The 24,568-nt window shown below is 49.3% G+C and overlaps 1 protein-coding gene across 3 annotated transcripts in view; it reads left to right on the top strand.

Annotated features, from left to right (window-relative positions):
• LOC102463015 (E3 ubiquitin-protein ligase MARCHF8) overlaps positions 1-24,568 on the top strand; it is a 160,117-nt gene that overhangs the window by 81,461 nt on the left and 54,088 nt on the right. For 2 of the 3 annotated variants that reach the window (XM_075935714.1, XM_075935710.1), the window contains 4 exons: positions 8,276-8,326; positions 18,102-18,181; positions 18,462-19,301; positions 21,316-21,496. In XM_075935714.1, the coding sequence (XP_075791829.1) occupies positions 8,276-8,326; positions 18,102-18,181; positions 18,462-19,301; positions 21,316-21,496 (1,152 nt within the window). The remainder of the gene's footprint in view (positions 1-8,275; positions 8,327-18,101; positions 18,182-18,461; positions 19,302-21,315; positions 21,497-24,568) is intronic. The other variant, XM_075935713.1, reaches the window with a different exon arrangement.

Genomic DNA, 24,568 nt, shown 5'->3' with positions numbered 1-24,568 from the left:
CCAGGAAAGCAGATGCCCAAATAAATCTGCTCGTCTTTAAGGTGCCACCGGACTCCTTGCTGGTCTTCCATGTGCAGAGTTAGGCTATGGACACACAGAAGCTCTGGTTTTGAACGTTCGGCCTGGCTGCAAACTGCCTAAATCTGGCAGCACAAGGAATTTTAAATGGCTAGTTTTAAAACAGTGACCCCCCGTTTTTTTAATAGTTAATTGCACAAGTGTCCCATAGGAATTACAATGCTTATATTAAATGTAACAAAAAACAGGACTATGTAGCACTTTAAAGACTAACAAGATGATGGTTTATTAGGTGATGAGCTTTCGTGGGCCAGACCCACTTCCTCGGATCTTTCTCAGAAGAAAATTGTCACAACCATATATACCAAAGGATACAATTTAAAAAAAAAAATGAACACATATGAAAAGGACAAATCAAATTTCAGAACAGAAGAGGGATGGGGGGGGGGGAGGTAAATGTCTGTGAGCTAATGATATTAGAGGTGATAATTGGGGAAGCTATCTTTGTAATGGGTAAGATAATTAATGTCTTTGTTTAATTAATGTCATTGTTTAAACCTAAGTGTAAAGTGCCGAATTTAAGCATGAATGACAGTTCAGAGGATTCTCTTTCAAATGTGGTCTGAAAAGGTCTTTGTAGCAGGATGCAGGTAATCAAGTTGTTGAGACAACGTCCTTTCTGGTTGAAATGGCAAGAAACTGTTTTTTCTTTGTGATCCTATCTGGTATCTGTTTTGTGGGCATTGATCCTTTGGCGAAGTGTCTGAGACGTTTGTCCAATGTACATAGCAGACGGACACTTTCGGCACATTAAATGTAATTACTTTCTAAAAGATAGACTAAGTCGCTCCTTCCCATCTCATATTATTACTGACATCTGTTGCTCTCTATCTCTCTGGTCTGTGTTCAGTATGCGAAGTTGTGAGTGATAGTGCTATTCCAAGCACCCGGGTAAGCTCAATGCATAATGATTCCCTTGTAAGAAAGGAGTGTATTTGTGTGTGGTCTCCTTTGCAGTTCATGCTGTTTGTTCCCCAAAGGGAGGATTCATTTTCTGTGCGGCATCAGAAAGAAGTGCGGCCATATTAAGCAGGCATCTTAATATGAGATAAGAGCAGCTGTAGAAAGAGAGATAAGAGCATCTGTAGAACTTGTTGGTCATGCGACGTCTTTGCTGTTTAATTCCTTGGTAGAAACGAGCCCCGCACACGTGCGCACACTAACACTTGAAACAACTGCCGTGGGGGTGAAATGCAGCAGGCTGAACTGCCTGGAAACAGCTGCAGCGGGGTGGTAACTGTGTCGGATAGTGAAGTCTTGATTCCTCCCTAGAATAGGCAGCATGAGGGAAGCTCATGGCGAGTTCTCAGCTGAATGTTCAGCCGGGGCAGAGGGCCGAAGCTCGCCATTTTTCTGAGAGAGCTGGGGAAAGCAGGTTCCCAGATTCCTGCATCCCGGCTGGCAGTGAAACAGAGCAGCGCAAAGGAAAGGGGACCTCTCTTGTGGGGCAGGAGGGGGATGCTAAGCAAAGCTATGGTGGCTGCTTGGCACCCATCAGTTTTTCGCCATGGGTACCCACGGAGTCGCTGCCTTTGCCTCTAAGACACACTCACAGGTGCCAGCCTTCTTTGGGACGTGGGACACTGCAGCCTGGCCACCTGACCACCCCGGAAGCAGCCCCTCTGCCCTCGCAAGCCCCCAGTGTCGTGTGCGTGTTCCCTCAGACTTCTCACTTCCCTGTGGGTGCTCTGAGCATCTACGCCATGGCAGGCAAGCAAGGAACATAGGCTCAGTAAAGGGATTTCTTAACCACAGATGCAAGCACTAGATGGTTACAGATGTGTCAGATAGCCGTCCTGCCATTCCCCTCCTCGCCCCCCACCCCCTCTGAGCTCACGACTTGGTTAGCATTTTAGGCTAGAGATAGAGTCCCTCGCGCCTTACCCCTCTCCAGCCTCAGCAGCTGGCGAGTGGCAGTGGATGACTCTCCCTCAAAGAAGCCCTCTCCGTAAATCCCATCTCAAACCCTGTTTGCCCTGTACCCCAGCTGGGAAATTGTCTCCATCAATATGAGTCTCACGTGAGGAAGAAAACTGGTGTCCCCCCGTGGAGGGGCAATTCTTGGGTCATTGAGAGGTGATGACCCTGTAGCTCTTATCGGCTGTCCTCTCTGGAATTGACTGATCTTGTCCAGTCAGTTTGGTTTTTCAACACCGACCATGAAACGGCAGGCAGGGTACAACATGGAGGCCACAAAACAGAATGGGCTGTTGGATACAGACCTATCCCACCCTGTCACCCCCAACTAGGAATCTGGAGCAGAGAAAGACAGCCCTGTCCCAGTAATCTCGGCGGGGCGGGGGTGGGCATTAGACCAAAAACCAGTCGTGTATGTAAATCTGGTTTCTATCCCCCTGCTGGAATAATCAGAGGCCGCCACAGCCTGAAGTCTATGATCTCCACCATCACCCTAGGCAATGATAAAACAAATCCGGTCCAAAGCAGGCACTCCTTCCACCCTCTAGTACAGCAGCTTTGGCAATATATGCGCCAGCTTGGCTTGTGACCCCGCTACGGTGCACTTGAGTCCCACCGAAGCTTTCTGATGATGCTGCAACAGCCAAAAGCAAGTCTGTGCCCAGAAGACAGGATGTGAAGTGCTACTTTCTGCTGAGGTAGTAAAATGTTGGGTTCTGTCAAGTCCCAACATCCTGGTTCAGGTAACGGTGGGAAACCTTTCTCTGAAGTGGAGCATTCATTGGCTTTGACAAAAGGATGAAAATGATGCCCACGTCTCTTTTCCCCAACACCAGTTGAATCCGATAATTAAACGCTCATGCGTGTATTGTCTTGCTTGCTGCCGTTCGGCCATAAGATTGCAAACTGAGCTTTCAACAAATGCTGGGAAATATTTGATATGAAACATAATCACAGAGACACAGCCTGTAGCAATAGGGGGTTTTCTGGTAGGAAGGTACCTTTATGGGATAGTTGTGATCGCATGGATTGATCACAGGACTTGTAAGAGGAGAACTGAATACTGCTCCTGCCTCCTATATACAACCTGCCTTTGAGTCGTCACTTAATCACCGAATGCCTTGGTTTCTTCGTTTACAAATGGGAGTTTTCATGTTGCTAGTGGGGGTTACTAACGGGCTTGTTATACCCTACCTTGTAAAACACATCGAGATCGAAGGATGAATAATGCTGTTCTAATGGGATGTATTAATTCTATACTCGGATGCTTCTGCAAAAAATGTGTTTTTAAAGGAAAGAAAACATTTAGATAGAATCCTCTCTCCATGCCTCGTCCATGCAAATCGCTGCCGAGGCTATCACAACGTCCGATAAAATGCCAATGCATGCGTCAGTTGCTATTATAGAAGGGAACCAAATGCATGGGACTGTATTAAGACCAACATTATGATTTCAGATGTAAAACCCCAGGTAGGCACGTCTGCGTCGAGGCTGTTCCAGAACCGGTTAGCTCAGTCCTGCTGAGGCTACACATTCACAAAGCAATATATGGAAGGGATTGCTATCCCATCTGATTGCTTTGAGGGGATTTTTTAAACTGTAACTGACACTGGGCACTGCTAGGAAGAGAACACTGAAATGAAGCGGTGGCCTTTGAATACAATCCAGCACTATTCCCCTACTCTGTTGTTAATTAATTATTAGCCAGAGTATGGCTCCCACACAGGCCCTGTTTTGCTTCTGCTTGATCCTACATGTTCCCAGTCATGCTGTGGAAGTAACCATGTTCTTACCATTGGCCAGCACATGAGGAAAGACACCATGGTAAATTCACCTCTAGCAGGCTGGGAGCGAGCCATTAACAGGCCAGAACCGGGTGGGTGTTGCCCAGAGAGGGCAAGAACTAACTGTCCAGGAAATGTACGATTCCGTGCTTGTGCCAGGCAGCTTTACATGGGAGGGCTGCTGTGGAGTTTCAGAGAGATCTTAATGTTGTTCTCTCTAGGTGGAATCCCGGGGGGGTGCTAGTCACAGGACTTCTGCCTGTTCCCTCCCCGGGGGAGTTCCCCTACCTCTCCTGGCAAAAGAGAGAAAAAATTACTCTCTTGCATGTGACTCTTCCCCACAGTTGCATCCCCATGTGGTATAGCATCCGTGTGAAAGGAGAAGAGGGGTTGGTACAAAAAAATAAATATTTAAACATACATGTGTGTAAAAAGAATCCCAACTATATATGCAATATGATGGAGACTAATTTAGCTATAACTACTCAAGAGAGACATCTTGGAATCATTGTGTATGGTTCTCTGAAAACATCCACTCAGTTTGCAGCGGCAGTCAAAAAGCAAATAGAATGTTCAGAATCATTAAAAAGGGATAGAGAATAAAACAGCAAATATTTTATTGCCTCTATATAGAACCATGGTATGCCCACATCTTGAAGACTACGTACAAATGTGGTTGCCTCATCTCAAAAAAGATGTACTGGCATTGCAAAAGGTTCAGAAAAGGGCAACAAAAATGATTAGGGGTTTGGAACGGGTCCCATATGAAGAGAGGTTAAAAAGACTGGGATTTTTCAGCTTAGAGAAGACTAAGGCAGTATATAATAGAGATCTATAAAATCAAGACTGAAGTGAACGAAGAAAAGTTATTTACTTTTTCCCATAACATAAGAACTAGGGATCACCAAATGAAATTAATAGGTAGCAAGTTTAAAACAAACAAAAGGAAGTTTTTCTTTACACAGCTCACAGTTAACCTGTGGAACTCCTTGCCAAAGGAAGTTGTGAAGACCAGGGTTTTAACAGGGTTCAAAAAGGAACTAGATAAATTCATGGAGATTAGGTCCATCAATAATTATTAGCCAGGATGGGTAGAAATGGTGTCCCTGGCCTCTATTTGTCAGAGGCTAGAAATGGGTGATAGGGGAGGGATCACGTGATGATTCCCTGTTGTGATCCCTCGCTCTGGGAGGGGTGTCTCAGCTGCTCAGCGCATTCCACAAATAAAATCTCAATCTCAGGAATTCGGCAGCAAGGCTGGTTTCTGTGGCCTGCTTCGTTTATCGTATTGAGCACGTGTGGCCCTTGTTGTCAGCCCATTCATTCTGACGCAGTTTCAGCTTGTCCCGTTCAACACACCCGGAGAAGAGCTGGGTGTCACTTCGGAAGCGCATCCCACCCCCATAGCTGATCCATTAAGAGAGAAGCTCACCCTTGTCTCTCTTTCCAACCGAGATACGCCTGCGTATTCAGTAACGATTCCTAACTTGGAGTCTGCTGGAGTTGCGGGCAGGGGAGAGGAGCACAGTTAGCAGCGAGAAGCTTTGATCATTTCGTTTCCTCTCAAAGGCATTTGAAATCCCAGCCTCAGTCTTTAGTTGGTTAGCGGTGCAGCATTCAGACTCTCCCTCTGTCGTTCTCTCTAGTCCACCTGACCCTTCTCTACATCACCGTTGCCAGAGGGGAGTGAGTGAGCCCTCCCGGTTATGTAGCACTCTGCATGCTCCCGGCCTGAGCCAGTCTCTCTTCAGCAGAGCTTTTGAAGCTGCCTCCAGCCCCTTTCTTCCTTCCTCAGCCGTCTCTGGCGCCAGCCAACTTTCCCTGTTGCTATAGTCACGTTTCCTTTCGATGGGGGCGACGAGATTTGGGACCCAGCCAGCGACTGCAGCGCTGCCTTGTGATAGCACAATCCACATGTCACTTCTCAGGTACCCCCACGGTCTATCCTCTCTTGTTAGCTGCTGGTCCCCAGCTTCCAGGAATGCTCATTCCCATTCACTTCTCTGCCTCTTATGCTAAATTCAATCTGCACATGCCGCGCCCATTGAAGTCAACGGTGACGTAGGCCCAGTTCGTCCAGCTCTGAATCCGGCCGCTGGCTCTTTTTAAACGTGACAGTCAGTGGCCTTGTAAAAGAGCTCAGTGGCTCGCAGATGGCACTGGGGGTGTAGAAATTCCATGTCATTAGTTAACTGGTAAAACATTCTGGTTAACCGATTACACAGAGCGTGTGGAGAGGCTGCTCTATCCTGGCTGGGCTGGAGTGGGCGCTGCTCCAGCCCCTGCTGATTAACTATAACCGGTAAGCCTTACCTTGTAAGGGGGATACTAACCAATTAACCATCCACATCCTTCATTGGCACTTCTTTGAGAGAGAGTTCGCTGCCACACGCAGAGCAATGGCTCCTTTTCCCTGGTGCTCCACCTGCCACACGGAGTCTCACGGGACGGCCGGGGAGCGGAATCCCGTTCTGGGCATGTGCAAGGTCCATGGTAACCAAGCAGCCAACGCCCCGTCGTGCTTGCTGCTCCCCTGCCATGCAGCCATGTCTCCCTACGGAGAGCCTGGGGAGGGGGCCGTGGTTGTCTCCCTGGCATGTTGTTTCCAGCTGGAGGGAGGAAACGGGAGCTGGTGTTTAAAAGCAGCTCCGCCCTTGCTGATGAAAACTTGCCACCTGCTTCTCCTCCCCTCTCCCAGCACTGAGCTTTTGACAGCACAAGGCTTGTGCTCAAGGAGCTGCCTCTCTTGGAGCATGCTGGTGTTAAATGGGGGGTTCGTGCAGCCTGGGGACTGGTCTGACCTCACACTGGCTTGCCGTGGAATTAAAAATGGCCACCTGAACTGTAGCCAGACACGACCGGCTCGCCCCAGGACGTGCATGTCGATTCGCCTCTAGGCTGATCTCTGATGTGCTGCAATTGACCTGATTCTTGGATTTCTATATTTAGTTGCATCCTTTCTCTTGGGTACCGAGTTCAGTCTCCCAGCAGCCTGAACGGCAGCATGGGTGCTGTTTGGTGTCGTGTCTCCGGTCCGAGTCCCGTTGGTAGCACATAAACGTGTCTCTTGGAGAGAGAAACACCACCTGGTGAGAATGAAGCAGCTTGGTCCCAAAGCTGCCAAAGGGAAGGGCACGCTGTGGGTGACTCTCGCGCAGGCCCAGTAACTATGGAAACGGGTGATAAATATGCATTATAGTTGAGGGATAATCCCAATCCAGAACAGCAGATCTGACCGCCCCCAAAGTGTGAGGAAGTTGGATCCTGATTTGCATCCCGACACTGTGAAGTGGCCTCATCCCTGGTGTGTTTTGAAAAGAAAAATTTCCCTGTTGGATTCCCTCCAGAATAAGCCATATCCTTGTCAGATAATCCATTCTTGCATTTCTTTGGGATGTGCCAGATCACGCTGGTGACTAAATCACATTACCTTCAGAAAGTGAAATGGATGGGTGGTGGCAGTGAACACAAAAGAAATACCTAACGGTCCGCTTGGCAGGCAAAGGAGGTAAAGGGGGTTCAGGTTCTATTCCCTACCACTTACAATTGCATGGACACCTGTGGAATGAAATGCATCTCCCCTGAGCAAGGGAGGTTGAGGTTGGACATTAGGAAAAAGTTCCTAACTGTCAGGGTAGACAAACACTGGAATAAATTGCCCAGGGAGGTTGTGGAATCCCCATCTCTGGAGATATTTAAGAGCAGGTTAGATAAATGTCCATCAGGGATGGTCTAGACAGTGCTGGGTCCTGCCATGAGGACAGGGGACTGGACTCGATGACCTCTCGAGGTCCCTTCCAGTCCTAGTGTTCTATGATTCTATGATAAATGACTGACGGGAATCAGCAGATCTTCCGCAACTCCAGCTGTCTTAGTGTTTCTAGCTCGGTGTAGCTGGAAAGCTTGTCTCTCTCACAAGACAAGTTGGTCCTGCCTCGTCCACCTTGTCTCACTAATATCCTGGGACCCACGCAGCGGCAACAACACTGCCTGCATGGTGTTCCCCCTGTGAGAATGCTCGGTGTCCCTGGAGAAAGCAATTCTGTGGTGGGGTTGTATAACATAATGAAATGGCGTGATTTATTCAGCGGTGTTTTGTGACATAACTGGGATGCCTTTCCTGAGTAAGGCCTGCCCGTTTCTCCTGCAGTGGTTATAATTTTTCAGCGGATAAGAGGTGTGGGGGGGTTCCTTTTCAAAATATCTGCGATGCAGAACAGTGACTTTGCCCTCCTGTTCTCGGTCTTAAAATTCCCCAGTTCAGACTTGTACAGCTGAGTTCTGTGCAGTAATACAGCCATTATAGAGATGAAAGGGCCCAGTCCTCGTCCCACTGGAGTTTGTGGCAAAACTCAAATTGACTTCAGTAGGAGCAAAATCCTGTAAATCTTTCTTGCTGTGATATTTCATCTGTTGGTTTCAGTGTTACTGCCTGAAGTAACACTTCTCTCCAGCAGCTTTCGGTCACTCCAACAATCTTTTCTGTTCTCTTTCAGAATGAGAAGGCTTTGGGGCATTCCGTGAGCCGTTCCAGCAACATCTCAAAGGTACCGTATGCCATGGATGACCATTGTTGGTAAATCTGAATTGGTGTGATTTTGTTTTTCCAAACCTGTGTGGAGTATATGCATTTATAATGATGGCTAATTACAAAGGATGCAGGACTCTGTGTGAAAATTGGAATGAGCTGTCTTTGGGACATATTCAGGGTACTGTCTTGACTAGTAACGGTGTTATCCCTGCCCTCCAACCTGGGGTGCCTTTGACGCTGTGTTGCTGCTGTTGCCTCTACTCCTGGACTGCTCCCACCTTCCAGCATGGTGCACACAGCCAGTAACACCCAGCCTTTTACCAGCCTGAGTTATTCCACAGGATGACTCCAACATACTTTAGATTTTCTTCTATGTCTCTAGAAGGTATGTCAATATGTTTCCTGTCAATATAAGGTACGTCTTCTATGGCCCCACCCTCTCCTGGGCAATTCGAGCTTGTATAGAGGCTATCGTTTTATGAGTAGACTCAGACGCTGGGGGTTGGAGGGAGACGAATGCAGGTTCCATCACAGCTCCAGAGTGAAACAGAAACCTGGGATTTCCAGACGTTGCACCACACGTTTGTGGATTGGCCCACACACCGACCATGATTCATTTCCTCTTTACCCCCTCTCTACATCCCGTGGACCAGATTAGGGGTGTAATGGGCAAGCGGAGTCCAGAGAGAGGGGCAGTGCAGACAAAACCCAGCCGGGCTCCCCGAGATGGTGTGATCCCCAGTGAAGACTTGTGGTAGCCCAGAACAAAGACTCAGCCTTATATCCATACTACCCCCTTCGGTCTCTGTAATGACTAGTTAGCTCCAGCCTCCCTCGCTGTGGTCAGGTTCATTTGGACCAAGCCCTCCCCAGACCCCTCCCTTTTTGGTTCGTTTACAGCAGACTGTTTCATGTCCTTGTGTTGCCGTCTACACGTACTAATCGGTCCCATTCTCTGTTGTACCCACGCTGTTAACAGACACCAATTCTTGAGGATACCCTGACCAGTTGGGAATCGCAGACACAGCCGGATTATTACTTTCACGTGGTCCCCAAGGTTCATGACCTTCTAGCTTTGCCAATTGAAATTTTTTTCCCCAATAGCAGGAATTCCCTTTCCCATGCATGAGGAGCAGATAAGCATGCTGTGTAATAACCCTGCATCGCTTCCTCCATTTTTAATGGCTTGGCCTAATCCATCAATTAGCGAGTTAATTTTAAGATTTAATTTCTTCGTAGCTGCAGATTTTCATAGGGAGACCTGAACTCTTCTGCCACCCAGTGTGGTTGCCACAGGGTCCCTGATGGTTCTATTTACATACATGCCCTATTTCCATACATGCCCACCAGGGGTGCGAACGGGTAACTGGTTAACCAGTTACCCAGTAAGCATTACTCTTAGCTTAATGTGTAAGCAGTTAACTAATTAAACAGGATTTTACATCCCTAGTGTCCATGAGTCCGTTTGGGCCTTACTAAAATGTCATTGTTTAGCTTTAGCAAAATTCCAGACTTGTTGATCTGCCGCCACATTCCTTTCACAGTTTGTTGTTTCAAATAATCGTTTGCCCAACACTTGCGCCGTGCGCGTGCGCCTGATAAAATGCTAGAGCATTCATTAACAAAGAAGTACACCGCAATAACACAGTTGCTGGTTCCCAGTAGGCAAATTCACCCATCTCTCAGTAATATTTAAAACCACAGGCACATGAACTTCTTTTGCTCAACAAAATACATTTGCAGAAGCCTTGTGCTGCCTGTAGGGTTGCTAGATGGTTGAAACAAAAATACTGAACCCCCTCTTCCCCCCCCCCCCAAAAAAACGGGAAAAATTCTGTTGAAAGGGAAAAAAGTGGGGGGAGACCGAAGTTGTAGAGCAAAAAAAAGGACTCTAAGACTTATTAAGCCTTTAAAAAAAAAAAAGGCATTAAAACAGCATGTTCCCTTTAAGAGTGAGTGCAGAGATAAGAAAAGGGGAGTTGTTGAGCACTAAGACCCAGGGGAAGCATTGCTTCTCCTAGGTCTTTTGGCCAGCAGCCATTTTGTGCCGGCAGCCTTGGGGAACCAGGTAAGCATGGGGGCTGGGGTCAGAGGGCTGGGAGTGCTGGGGGTGGAGGGGAAGGCCAGGCACTGAGTATTTGTAGGGTTGCCAGGTTCCCGGCATTTTCACCTCCTGGCTGGGGAAAAATTCAGAAAATACCGGACAGCTCAGGACATCTCAGATGTCCGGTGTTCTCTGATTTTTTTTTTTTTTTTTTACCGGACAGGAGGCGAAAATACCGGACTGTCCGGGTGAATACCGGACACCTGGCAACCTTAGCTGCCTGCTAGCTGGCCACTCGCGGGTAGAGTTGAGTTTGTTGCGTACGCCTACACGCTGCTCTCCCCACGACTTACGCCCTGCGCTCAGGGTTACAGTACTAGAGCAGTGCTAACGCTGTAGGAAATGCTTCGCCAGTCTCTCCCTGTGTGTGAGCAAGAGGCTGATGTTGAAGGTCTTTGTATATTGCCAGATTCAGAGCAGTCGAGATGTGCCTGGCAGGTGATTGAGCCGTCTCAGAACCGCTCGTGTTGCAGACGACAGGCGCGGGGTTTTCCATGGCGTTCAGTGGAAGCTGAGTCGGTACATGGTGTGCAGCCACCTGACACCTACTATGTGTCTGTGCTTTGAGCTGGGAGTGTTCTTCCCGCTCCAGGAGACACACCCCGCTAGGTCGGTTTGAGTGTCTGCCGATACGGAGTAGCCACTTTAGCTTCGGGTGTCAAATGTGCACTCGGGGGGTGCGAGCCCGCCCTGTTGCTCATGCTGCCGTGTTGTGCCCTGCTCAGTTGGAACTAGTGCAAGTTTGTCTCCCCGAGCCGGGAATCACACCCACCTCAAGGGGGGCATTCCGCAGGCAGGCTCGCCAGACGTGGCGTAAGTTGGAAAGACTGCCCGCTGTGCTTGTGCATGCAGCGCTGGGCCTGATTGCAGAACTGAATTCCAGCTGTAAATGCCCCCAGTATTTAGGTGTCATCTGATCTGATGGTTTGGTTGGCTCATAAAACACAGAGAGGAGCCAGCTGCAAAGCTGCACTCTGGATACAAAATTCCCCGCAATTCAGCCCTAGAACAATGGGTGCTATGTAGTCTCAGGATTGCTCGCCGGGTGGCTCAGAGGACAGCGTTTGTCATTCCCACAAGCTCGTACTTTCAGGTATTCAGATTGTTGCATTGTTTAGTAAACGAATCCGTTTTACAGCTGATGCCTGCACTAGTCACACACCGCATGGCAATGAAAATGAAACCCAAAGTCTAGTTTTCTTTGAATTCAAAGCGGAGTAAAGGTTTTCTGCTGCCATCCGGTGCCTGGGTGTTGTTTCATGAATTGTTTGTGGGTGTGAATGCATGTAAAAGATGTATAATATTATACACGTAACTGTCTGGCTTTGGTGGGGTTTGAACTGGACAAGGTTTGTCCGTGGCAGTCTTAGCAATTGAACAGAGCTTTGTGTGGGTTTTGATATTTTCAGGACTCAAACAGGCACTTCCAAAGTATTCAAACACCCATGGATGTCACTGGGAGTTAAGGATGTTGTAGCAATGCACTAGCGGTCCTGAAAGGCCAAAGGAATCAGTCAGATCTTGCACCCCTCTGTCGATTTCACAGTGAGCTGTGTTACAAACACCACTCGTTAGCAAGTGCACGATTCACAAAGGTGACGATTGCAACTTTTCTGAGAAATGTGTTTGCTATATAAAAACCTGGGAAATCCTGTTTAATTAGTTAACCAGTTACATGTTAAGTTTAACTCATGAACTAATTAAACAGGATGGGCTGGAGCTGCAGTCTGGCGGGGGGGCAGGGCGAGGCCAGAGACCTTGATAGGCAGCTAGCCAGGGGAGTGTGGCTGTGGCCAGGGAAAGGAAGTAACTTTCTGAGGGGATCAGAGAGAGTGAGACATTTGGCGAACAGCAGGGGAGCTGCACCCAGTAAGCCAGGCAGCAGGGCCAGATGGACATACTCAGATACAGACCAGCCAAGCAGACCCGAGGCCAGGACGAGCCAGACACGGTATGGCTAAAAGAGGGAAGGCTGAGAGAGGAAGCCACAGGGTGAGCCTGGACACCCTCCCTTACCCCCCCGCCCCAAACACACACACACCATACGGCTTGTCCCATTCCTGGCCGCTGGAGCAGACACTCCTCCCCCACCATGCAGTACGTCCCATTCCCAGCCGCCGGAGCGCATGCGCGCGCGCACACACAGCTTTCCAGAGGAGGTGGGCGGGGAAAGAATTTTTTGTGCGCGGCCATGCAGGAGCGCACCTTAGCAGGAACTGTACTCAGCAACCCTGCACCTCATCCCTGGGCAGGGACCCTGCCAGGAGCCGCCTAAGGAAGGCAGGGGAGGGGACGTGGGCGGAGCCTCATGGGGAGATACTGGGGTTTGAGTAGCCTGTTGCCCACCAAGGGGTGTGGCTTTTGTCCAGGCCCCTCCCTCCTTTCAAGCATTCCAGTGACCTCTGTTTGCGTGAGGGAGCACTACTCACTCGAATGGTGTTATGCATGAATTACACTGAGTGCAGGGCCAGATTCTGACCTTTCCAGTGTCTTACATTAATCCGAGTCTTGGTCGAGAAACGCCTTTGGGTAATGGCTGCCTTTCATCGACCATTAAGCAGGGACGCCTCTGCTTCTAAACACAGATGCCTGTTACCCTGAACTGGTCAGTGGCACACAGACACTCAAGGAAGGTTTTTACCGTACTGGTGTTTCAGGGTTTCTGACCTCAAAGAAAGCAATTCTACTAACGAGAGGATGAAATTAAGTCATTAATGAAGTTTGTGTATGAACAGTTACCCTCACATTAACCACAGTGTTTTGCTTTCACGTATCTGATGGAGTTAGAGATGGCTGATGTAATATTTGGAAATACCTCCAGGTCATCTATGTGCCGTGTCTTGGTTCTGGAGGGATAATTTTAAGGCAGTGGGGTTGCTCTCCTTTTACCCTTATTTTCAAAGTCCTTTTATGGATAACTTTTGAAAATGGTAGGACTGAGGTGGAAGTTCACCCTTCAAAAAATGTAAATACATTGTTTTTTCTGTACAGCTTTATCTTTTGAGCAAAGGCGCCCTGTAAAGTATTAAATCATTTTAGGGACAAATAGCAGCCAGTGCAGATGCAAAGCAGGAGCCTAAACTCGCTATGAAATTTACAAATCCATTTAGGCTGATCATCAGCTTGGAACAGATTTAGAAAAGCATATGAATACACACATCCCCTGTAGCCTAGAGCTTTGGTGGATTCAGTGAATGCTAGTCCATAGAAATGCAGTCCAGATTTTTCAGTCATAGAGCTTGCATCCCTTCTGATGATCAAGTCTCGCTGAGAACAGCTGCTCAGAAGTGGTGTTTTCAGGTACCCGAGCCCTGGAAAAGGAGAGGGTTGTGTGTGTCCGAGTGGTTGCCTTTTTAAACACACCTGTTATTTTAGCGCGAGTGGGCAAGTAACTGCTGAAGGAGGCAGGAAGAAATCCATCAAGAGAAGATTAAAATATGTTTGTATATTCTTTTTCTCCGCCTCCAATGCTTGTAAGCCGGGGCTCATGATAATACTCTTACGTATGTCAAATAATCCCTCGGTCTCTGGTGCTCTGCCTTCCCCACGGTAACTTGGTTTATGCGGCTAAGAAGAGCATCTTGTGATAGGAACTGTGGGGCGAGCAGCAGAGCCGGAGTAGAGTTCTCTTTCCTTTTCTACTGCCCCTCAATCCACGACGTGTATTTTGAGGGCCTTTGGAAAGACGAAAGATCCAGTTCTCCCCTGTTAAGAAGGAGTTGCCATCGACGCGGGAAGTCAGACGAGGGGGTGCTGAAAGCTTATGCCCCAGTCTGCTTGGAGACCACCTGTAGTTATGTGGACATAAACACCATAAGAGGCACCACCTGCGAATCAGACTCCCACCTCATTAGGCACTGTACAGATCCACCATGAAAAGCCAGAGACCAGTGTCGGGAGCTTGAATGATAATGGCGTTTCCAGTCAATGTGTGTGTGCGTGTTGCCGTATTCAAAGAAGCTGCCAGTTCATTTCATGCTTCTGAAGGCGAGGCGTTGACGGCCATGTTTTCTAGACTTCCATCACTTTAGTTGCTCTTCTCTGGCCTTTTTCCAATTTCTCCACATTCTTGAAATGTGGTGCCCAGAACTGGACACAAGACTCCAGCTGGGGGTCTCCTGCCGCACTTCCTGTCTTTCCTACACGGTAGACTAGTTCGCTTTTGTGTCCTTAATGATGTAACACCTGCACATTGCAACATAGCCTTTGGTACTTGTGGGCCAGGTTGCTGTCTCAGGATCTGATTTTTTTACTCTCTGTAGTATGCTGCCTTTGCGGTACTTTCTGTCCTGCAGTGTGGTTGATCAAAGTGTTGATTGAAGGGTTCGTTTTTAACTTAGCTGAGTTGATGCAAAGAGAGAATTTTCATTGACCTGTTTCTGTCCATTCTTGGCTTTTGCAGCCGCTTACAGCCCTGCTAGGAGAGTTTTAGGTCTCCACTGATGCAACTCAACTTGGAACAAGACCAGCCTTTCTAACACCAACCTGACTTTTAAGGGGCTCAGAAAACTCCTCAGTAATATTTTATGTTGCGCTAGAGTCTTTCGTCCCAAAGCTCTGCACAGACTATGGGTTCAATGCTGCTTTTGCTGGAAGTTCTGATATTAAGGGCTTGCAGGATTGGGCCTTGTGTGCATCCAGCACCATTGAAACACAGCCTTCTCTGGAGAAGGGAGCAGCAGCCGACCGTCTGGCCTGCATCAGTACCACTCTGTGGTGGAAGGAGGCGAGTCCCTGTTCAAACCGAAGTCACTCTGCCCCTGTCCAGCATCTCACTAAAGAATGTTAGACCCCTCATTAGCATTGGGGATCGCAGATTACGGACCCGGTCATTGGTCCTTTTCCCTCCATCGCCTGGAGCCGGATGGAGCTTCCTGCATGGTTGCTGCCTGCAGGTGCCTAATCAGACTGTACCTCTTGTTCTTCAGGGGCAGCTGTGAAAGGCCCGCCCCACCCAACTTAGCATTTCATGCTCCCAAGCACCAGATGATGGCTGCCCCAGCTGGAGGCAGGGCAGTGATGTCAGGAACGCAGTGAACGTGCCGGGTGCCAGATGGAGATCCTGCCGGGCCGATTGACAGCCAGCGAGATGCATGGCCCATGTGGCTCAAGGCAATGATCTCTCCCGGTTGGTGGTTCTGAACAGATCCCTCCTCCCCGAGCCTGGTTGGAAAGGTGAAAGGAGAGGAAACAGCACCCAGCCAAGACCACACCCTCCAGGCTCCGTGCTTGCCATTTCATTTGTGTCGTTTCAGGGTCCCCCATCAGAGTCCCTTTTCTACACCATTACCTCCCCCGAGAATAACTCTGTGGCTCACCCCTCTGAGGGCTGAATGGTCTCTCCATCCCCAAACAGCCCGTGGAGTAGGTGCAGAGCCTCTTGGCTCCTCCTGCGCTAGGCCCCGAGGTGCTGGGTGTGGACCAAGCCAGTCCTGGGTCCACACGGACACTGCTGAATGTTTGCAGGCTTCTTCGTGCCATGGGAAGCAGAGCCAGGATTCAGCCCTGGATCCAGAACTCATATTGCCAGCGACTTCCTAGAGCTAGTTCTTGAGAGCCTGACGGGTGTTTTGAGTAAAGCGCTGTGTTAAAGCAACATCTGCATTTGAGTGAGAGTGCAACATGCTGTTCTGCTGGGTCAATATTTTGTTTTTAAGAGTTTTCTAAATATGTCCTGAAGTGCTGCCGCATTAGAAAAAAAAATCTCGTTCCTGCACATTTGCATAATTACTGCAGATCCAAATGTCAGCTCCCACACTGATGTGTTGTTGTTTGTTCTTTTTGAAAAACTACAATTACCATACAAATCGCTTTGGAGACAGGAACAGCTGATGTCAGAGAACAACCTGTTTTGAAGTTGATTGCGATGGCAGTAAAACAAACACCAGCATTTCCAAAAATCATCTGGCTCTGTCCTGAACTCTGCTCAGGGTACATAGTTTAGGACTCATTGTGTTGCCGGGGTGTTGATTCTCATAGTATAAAATATCTGAGCTGTGTTCCTCAGGGAAAAGTTAATATAACCAGCCATTGATGATTGTGACGGCGCGTTGGGGGTCCCCCGTCTCCTGCACCCCGAAATGGCACAAACAGACTGCACCAGCCGGTGGACTAGAGGAAGTTTATTGCCTCTCCAGGATACAGCACAGCATAGATGTAATCTGGTCCCAGAGCTGGGCTAGGATGCCTCAGGCCCCCTTGAGATGGGGGAGACTGGGCCCCTATACTCCAGCCCCTTCCCCTAGGCTCTCCTCCATCCTCTCAGACAGCCAGCAACCAACCAACCAACTTCCAGCCCTGCCCCCCAGCCAGGGCAGCATTCCACCTTCCTTTGTTCCTCTCCATGGGGGGTGTCTGGCCATACTGGTTTGCATAGTGACTCATCCTGTTTTGCTGGGTCGTGGTACCCACGGCAGCCAGTGGGGGTTACCCCAGAGCCAGCAGCATAGAAACCAGCCAGGTACCCCCACTACGTCACAATGATACAGTTAATGGTGCGACAAACCAAATAGATTCGGCACGAAGCTTTCTGCGACTCTAATTTTTATAGACAAGTAGTCCTGTGGCCCCTTACTTAGAGACCTAACAAAAATATATAGACTCACGAGCTTTCGTGGGTAAGACCCATGTCATCAGATGAGTTGGAGTGAAAATAACAATCTAAGAGCTATATAACAGCAAAAGTACCTGTCAGTTATAGGACCTGTGTTAATGAAGCTAATGAAGTGGGCTGGATGTGTCCCATTCATAGCTTTGATGTGAAAATGCGGAAGTCAAAGGCAGGGGAAATTGGCTTTGTAGTGCATTCACCAGTTAATGTCTTTATTCAAGCCCAGGATAATAGTGTCAAATGAAATGCCTGCCTTCAGCTTCTCCATTTACATAGCGGGTGCACATCTCTGACTCCGTTGTCTGAAGATTTACAGCACGTCAGAATGGTTGAAATGTTTCTCAGTCACCAGTAAGAAGTGATCCGTGCAGTCTCCAGTGCCGAGGCTCAGGGCTGTCAGTTGCCCACCTCGAGCGGTTTTCCCTCGGTCACCGATCACAACCCAGCATGGCAGATGCTGCGGTGCCGACATTTGAGGTATTGGCACCTCCTCCCCTCCCCCGTGCCTGCCACCACCCCTACACCATGTTGCTTAACGTCGCCCACGCACCCGACGGGGCCTCTGCCTAGAGCTCTGTCCTCTGCAGCACTGTTCCAATGCTCGGCACCCGATGGGTAACCAAGGCTAGTGAGTGGGCCCCATAAGGACGGATCCTGGATCGGGCTTTTGGAAACCCAAGGCCCTGACCACTTGTCGGCATCATTTAAAAAGCCCTGCGGTATTTTCAGTGAGAGTAGGAGTGTTCGTCCCTGTATGCTTATTAAACCCTAATAAGGTAAATACTTCTCCCTGTCTGCTTCCTCTTATGAAGGAATAGGGCATTCTCCCGCCCCTGAACTCTTGTTCTCAGTTTAAAAGTCGCCAGGCTTCACCCCAGTGAAGGCTGCAGTTTGGTGTTAGGAGGTGTGCTCCTCTTCCACAGGTTGTGAGGGTGTGTGCTCGTTAGTCTAATGAAGCTCTTTGACACTCGGCTCTTGTCTCCTCAATGCTCACTCGTAACAGCTAACCCAAGAGCATTGGACATGGTGCAGTACCTCTCCCCAGGCACTGTTTAACACTGTGATTTCTTGTTGCAGGCTGGCAGTCCAACCTCCATTTCTGCTCCTCATAGCTTCTCTCGGACTTCTGTGACGCCATCCAATCAGGACATCTGCAGGTAACGTTGGTTGTTTGTAGCGGGGCTTGTACTAGGACAGATGGATGGAAAAATCCAGCGCACTAGGAAGCAAGCGACCGAGGGTGCCAACTCTAAATGTCCCCTTTGTTTCAGTCAAATACCGTCTCTCGCTGCTCAATGGGATCCACTTCCTGTTTGCTTGCTGTGTTCGCCATCCCCACACTAGCCATAACTCTCGTTTCTTCACTTTGATTCTGCGTGTTCTCTTGTGTAATTGTGTTTTACTTTCTGTGCTTTTATCCCACTGTTCGGCATGCAGTTCCAGTGCAGTGTTTTCTGAATGTTGTCATCACAGTCCCGTGCAGTCTGCTGTTGTCTTGAAAAACCCTCGCTGCCAGAGTTCTCTGACACCAGGGGTCACAGTGACAGTCATCTGTCAAGACACGTTACAGGCCTCCAAGAGAAACTCCCCTGGGCAGGACAGGGTCCCTGCGAAACATGCAAAAGCCCCCCGAGCTCTAAAGTTCTCCAAGTCTCTCAACGACATGGATCAGAAGGCACAGAGCACTGCGGAGGGCTTTCACTGTGGGGAGCGGACGTGCTCTGAAGGCCGACTGACTGCGACCCAGGAGCAGTGTTTAAGGATTAACAGGGCTAATCAGCAAGAGAAGAAATTGCTCAGTCTCGGGCCTTTTTCTTTTAGCAGTTCTAAACGCTCCTACGTGCCCTCGCTTTCCACCAACTACTCGAGCGCCCTGGGAGCAGCCGAGAACCACCGCACAGTGCACATACCTCTCCTGGAGGACAAGGCCGACAACGAGACCTCCTCAAGGGGCAAAAAGCTGCTGCGGTACCTCTTCTCCTTCTCCCACAGCTCAAGCGCCAGCAGCCTGCATAAGTTCTATGAACTGGAGAGCGATCCAAGCCGCTTCCATGTGGCCAAATCCTCCAGCGTGCTGGTGGAGAGCTCGGACTTCTGCTCCGACGACATGGGGGATGACGACGTATTCGAGGACAGTGCCTCGGAGAGGTTGAAAGCCAAGGAGCTGCGGGCACCCCTCTGTTCAGTTGAGAAAGACAGTGACCTAGACTGCCCTTCTCCCCTCTCCGAAAAATTCCCCCCTCTGTCCCCTGTGTCAACGTCGGGGGATGCCTGCAGGTTGGTTTAGAGAACAAGCCTTCCTCCGACCCTTCCTGTGCTCAGTGGCAACCTGCCCTGCTTTCCCTGCCTTTCTGCTCTCCTTCCTTGCTTTAATATGTGCAGTTTGAGGCTGGCTGCTTTTCTGATGCTTTATCAGCCTGATAAGTGGACGCTTCCCTTTGAGTCAATAGGTTCTTTGCAACCCAAAGCAATTTGTTTCACGGCTCCACGTGCCCAGGTGGCGATGTTGGTGCCAAACCCAGGGATATCGGAGAGAATCAGCTACACATATTAAAGGCCACGCTCCGCTTTCGTAGCTTAAAGAGCAATGTGCTTTGCTGACGGACCATGGGCCATTTAAGCGTCGCTTCCCAGATGTGCTCAGTTTGTGGAGGAGTTCTTTAAGCTTTTCTGTTCCTTTCCACATACGGATTCAGAAAGGGCCTCAGGTGACGAGCGTGATCCCAGGGCTCGGGGGTGGCGTTGGGCCGGAACGTGGCCCTGGTGCGTGTCCGTGGGTCGAGCAAGAGGCATGGTCTGAACGCACTGTGCAGCTACAGAAGCTCAGCCAGAGCCGGAGGAGAGAGGCCACAGGAGGCAGCTCCCTAGCTCAGGAGGGCGGGGCCTCTCTCTGGCGCTTAGTGAGAATTGGCACCACCCCCATTCTCTTCCCCCGCCCTTCCCCCACAACAGACACAGCCCCCGCAAAGGCCCACACCGGACCCCCTGCTTCCTGACTTCTTCCCTGTTACCACGAGCCTCCCTAGGGCAGCTCACCCCAGCCCCGTATTCAGCGCACCCCACCTCACCACTGGTTCCCATCCCTAAGCCCCAGAGAAACTTGCCAGCCTGCTCCCCTTCACCGCTTGGTTTCTCCCCCTGCAGGCGGGATGCAGACGGGCAGATGGGTCATAGAATCCTAGAACACGAGAACTGGAAGGGACCTCAAGAGGTCATCGAGTCCAGTCCCCTGCCCTCACGGCACGACTAAGCACCATCTAGACCATCCCTGACAGGTGTCTGTCCAACCTGCTCTTCAATATCTCCAGGGATGGGTCAGAGGAACTCGGCCAACAGTGGGGAGGTGGGATGCCCCAGAAGATACTGGCCCCATCCTCATCAACTAGCTGCCCTCATGCCCTCTCCTCCCTTCCTCCCCCCCCACCTCCCCCCCCGTTCTATTCTTCAATTTTTTTTTTTAAAGAACTTCATAAGAAACCCATTCTCAGCCAGCTGGTCCAACAGCCTGCAGAGCCCAGAGTCCTTGTTGGCGGGAGCTCAAAATGGAACGGGACCTTCGGTACCTTGGAGTGGCAACCCATATTGATTGGGAGCTATCGGAGCCTGCCAGGTTGATGCGTAGGGAATAGGGGGAACCTTGCCGTAGCTGTCATCAGCAGCCGTTACTGAGGAAGTGAGATGGGGCAGCGTTTCCAAACATTCCCAGCTTCGGAAATTGTCAGACCGGAGCTTTGCTGCCAGAGTCGATCTCTTAGTAACTTGTACCAGCAATAACCCTCCCCAGAATGCAAGAGCCAGGCCTCCCAGGTTAGCCCTTCATATTCTTGCAGAGTTTGTATGTGTGGTGGGTTTTTTTTTTTTATTGCAAACCACAGTTAGGTTTTCACCTCTGTGAGCACTCTCTGTCCTGGGAAGTGTGGTCCATGCTGCTTAAATGCCACTCGCAGTAAAGTACTATTGTTCTGGTAGACAAGACGCCGTGTGTGTAATTTCTTACCCCTGTTCTTTCTCTTTTCATTACCAAGTCTCTTTCAGACCTTGTGTGTCTGCCCAGCCAGCTAGAGAGAAGTTGTGTAGCTAGCCGTGTTTGTGCTCAAGTAGTGTGCGTTGTATTTTCTTTCCTTAGTTGGTTTTGCTTGTTGATTAATTTCTTTTTTGACATGGATGTTGTTTGGGATCTGCATTGGTTGACCATGCCTGATCGCAGATGTTAAAAGCCTCCTCTCCGCAGGTTTGGTTTTTCCTCGTCACCACTGTGGTCTCCTAATGGGCTGCTTTGCTTCTGCTACAGGATCTGTCACTGTGAGGGAGATGACGAGAGCCCCCTGATTACCCCCTGTCACTGCACAGGAAGCCTCCATTTTGTGCACCAAGCCTGCCTGCAGCAGTGGATCAAGAGCTCCGACACCCGATGCTGTGAACTCTGCAAGTACGAGTTCATCATGGAGACCAAATTAAAGCCTTTACGAAAGGTAGGTTGGAAGCTGGTTCCAAAGCTGCCTTTATGGAAGCAAGGCTGCTCCGATAAGTGAGTCCATATCCAGATTGCTCAATCTTGTCAATAAATCGCTATTTTCTGCCTGCAAGTGGATCCTGGGGTCTGAGAGCTAATGTGGATTCTTTCTGGTTTCATGCATCACCACTAATAACAAATCTGCTGTCAGAGCTTAATTGACAATCCTGTTGATGCTGCCCAACCCGGAAAAGAATCCGTTTCCCTCGCCAGTGCCTGTGTTAGCTCCGCAGGGCAAACAGGAGTCAAGGTTTATTATAGTCAGCAGCTACAGCTCTGATTCGTTAGGCCCGACCATTGTTCTAGTCACCTTTCAGAGCCGAGACCCGCTCGAAAGCACTGAAGATTTGGCTGTACTGTTATCCATGCAGTTCACAAATTTTCTTGAAAATTTGGGAATTTTAGGCTATGAAGTTTTCATATTTGTAAAATGATTCCACTGAAGTTTGGTTACGTAAAAAAAATAATAATGTAGCAAAGAATTTTCTAAACCAAAAATCTCATTTACAGTGCAATAAAATTTACCCAGAAACACATTTTGGGGTTGGGGTGAGGGGTACTGATCATACACAGATATATTTTACTACTTCCAGTGCTGTTCTTAAAGGACATCTGCCATCTCTGCACCCATTGACCTACCTTACAGCACAAGGGATGTGTCCATTGTTCTCTGGTGTCCATGTTCCTCCCGCAGATACCTCTGTCTTTCAAGGGCAGCTGGTGCTCACCATCAGGACTTCTGGACAGGAAATATGAGCCCTGGCAAATTGCACCTGCAGGGGTTGCAAAGTCTGGGCAGCCCTCTTCCACTCTGCCCTGCCTCTGCTTCAGAGGACAGGGGGCTTGGGCAGCATGGGAGCCGGCAGCAGTGCTGAAGACTCGGCATTGCTCAGGCAAGGAGGGGTGGGGGCTTGGGGAGAGAGGTAGAATGGGAGAGGGCGTGTGGGGGGACAGAGTGTAGTGAGGGGCATGGCCTGGGATAGAGGGGCTGTTTAAGGGGCTGTGGTACCTGAGACAGAGGGGGCCCTGTTGGCCAGCATCCCAAAGTCCGCACCAATGTGCAGAAAATGGAGCAAAGTTCAGCCGCCTTCATCTTTAATACAGAAGTGCAGTTTGCAAAATACATCAGCATGATGCTGTTGCGAACATGGACCTCTCAGATCACAATGGAGACCCGAGTGGGGGGGGGGGGGGGGACTTCTCATTTCCACCAGCCGCACCTCCTCGTTACAGAGGAAGTGAGCTCTGAGCTGCATTGTAGCTCATCCGGGACGCTGCTGAGCCGGCAGGTCACACTTTGGTCATCCCTGACATAGGGCCCCAAAGAGAAGAATCAAAAAGGGGAGGGAAAAAAGCAGGTAAAAACACAATTGCCTAAATGAATGTACTGGCGAGTGGTTTGGTGCCCAATTTGGAACACGTTGAATGGATGCTCACCATTGTTCTTAACGTCTGGTCCCGGTGAGGCCTACCTCCTGGGGCACCCAAAAAAGGAAAGCACCCCAAATCCAGTCATTTCTGAAAAATTAATCTATTGCGGAGAAGCCAAGCACCGGAAATAATTGGGACAGAACCATAAACGGGAACCCCACTAACAAAATGGAACTAGTCCTTCAAAACAGAAGCTAGTCAGTTTTCAGGTTAAAATTGCAAGCAAATTGACACCTCGTTCTCAACTCCCCATATCGTATCCTGTCAGTCGGAAGAAAGCAGCCTGTAGCTGGGCACTGTGAACAAGAAAAGGCCAAGCAGTAACATAGGTGCTTGCTATTTAGTATAAGAACCAACCTTACCATCCCAGATGTCACTGCAAGTCCACAGGAAAACATGGATTTTTGGGAGAATTTCGGAACCTGAAGTAGTTTAGCCAAACATCAGAATATTTTGATTTGGAAATGCTGCCAAGGTGCCCCATGGAAGGTGTAGTTGGGAGCTCCTTATTCTCTTCTGTGGGTTGGGCTTCCTAACTGGACTACATCTCCCATGATGCTCCATTCCTGCGTCTCCTGTGGAATGTAGGTTCTTGGTTCCGCTGCTCAGATGCATTGGGCCAATGGGTTTTCCTTGCTGGATTCATACTGTATTACTCTTCCTTTTCTGAAAAAGCTCTGGAGGCCAAACGGCATTGTCAGATGCAACCCATTGGGCTTGCAGCGCTGTAACGGGGACCAGACCATGGCCCGCAGTGTACATAGAGAAAGTGTCTGCAGGATTTATGAGACTGAAATGCAAAACCCATTTTCAAATGCATCAAAAATAAAAGCCTTTTTTCGAGTGATTCCCAGTAGCTGGTAACGATCTGTAAAATTGTCTTAATTTTTCTGCATCCTTCCTGCTTAGTAATGGCCAGAATGTTGTGGTTTCTGATGGGCCTATAAGAGATTCATTGACAGATCAGTAATCTGGGGATTTCAGGTGGTACTTCATCTAATTGTCTGTACCGGTTATTCGTAGAGGAAATGTGCTTCCACATTAATACGCTTGAATATAAAACACAGGTGGCAACTTTTCTTGTTTGATCAAATAACGTAACGCACGCAGCAGGGATCAAACTGACGACGTCTAGATCGAAAAGCATCAGCTCCCACAGCGTGTATTCAGGTCAGACTCAACAAGGGGGCTGTAACATACTCGGCCCTTCTGTAGCTTGGGTTCAGAGACAGACGTGTGACGCACATTGACCGGCGGCTCAGCCATTCATTTTTATAGTTGCGTGTTTGTGTGAGGGATGCCAAACCTTTCCGAGCACCTGAACCATTTTACCAGGCACGCTTGCTGTTGCCCTCCACCTCTCGGTCAGCATGCTTCGCTTTGGCTGCCCCACACTGCCACAAGTAGAGTGTGTGCAGGTAAATAAGGCATGAGCAGCTCCCTCGTGCCCAGCAAAGAGATTGATCATTAAAGATCTGCCCCTCCGCCGGCTGATTGGGGCCAAAAGCCACAAGGGAGAACCCCGAGGGCCACCACTGCTTGGACATGGATCCTAGTACGTGGGCTAGTAAGTTGAAGCAACTACATCACGTCGCAACCT

The sequence above is a fragment of the Pelodiscus sinensis genome, chromosome 8 (genome assembly GCF_049634645.1).
Source record: "Pelodiscus sinensis isolate JC-2024 chromosome 8, ASM4963464v1, whole genome shotgun sequence".
NCBI classification, from domain to species: Eukaryota; Metazoa; Chordata; order Testudines; family Trionychidae; genus Pelodiscus; species Pelodiscus sinensis.
This window is presented reverse-complemented; position numbering and strand designations above follow the sequence as displayed.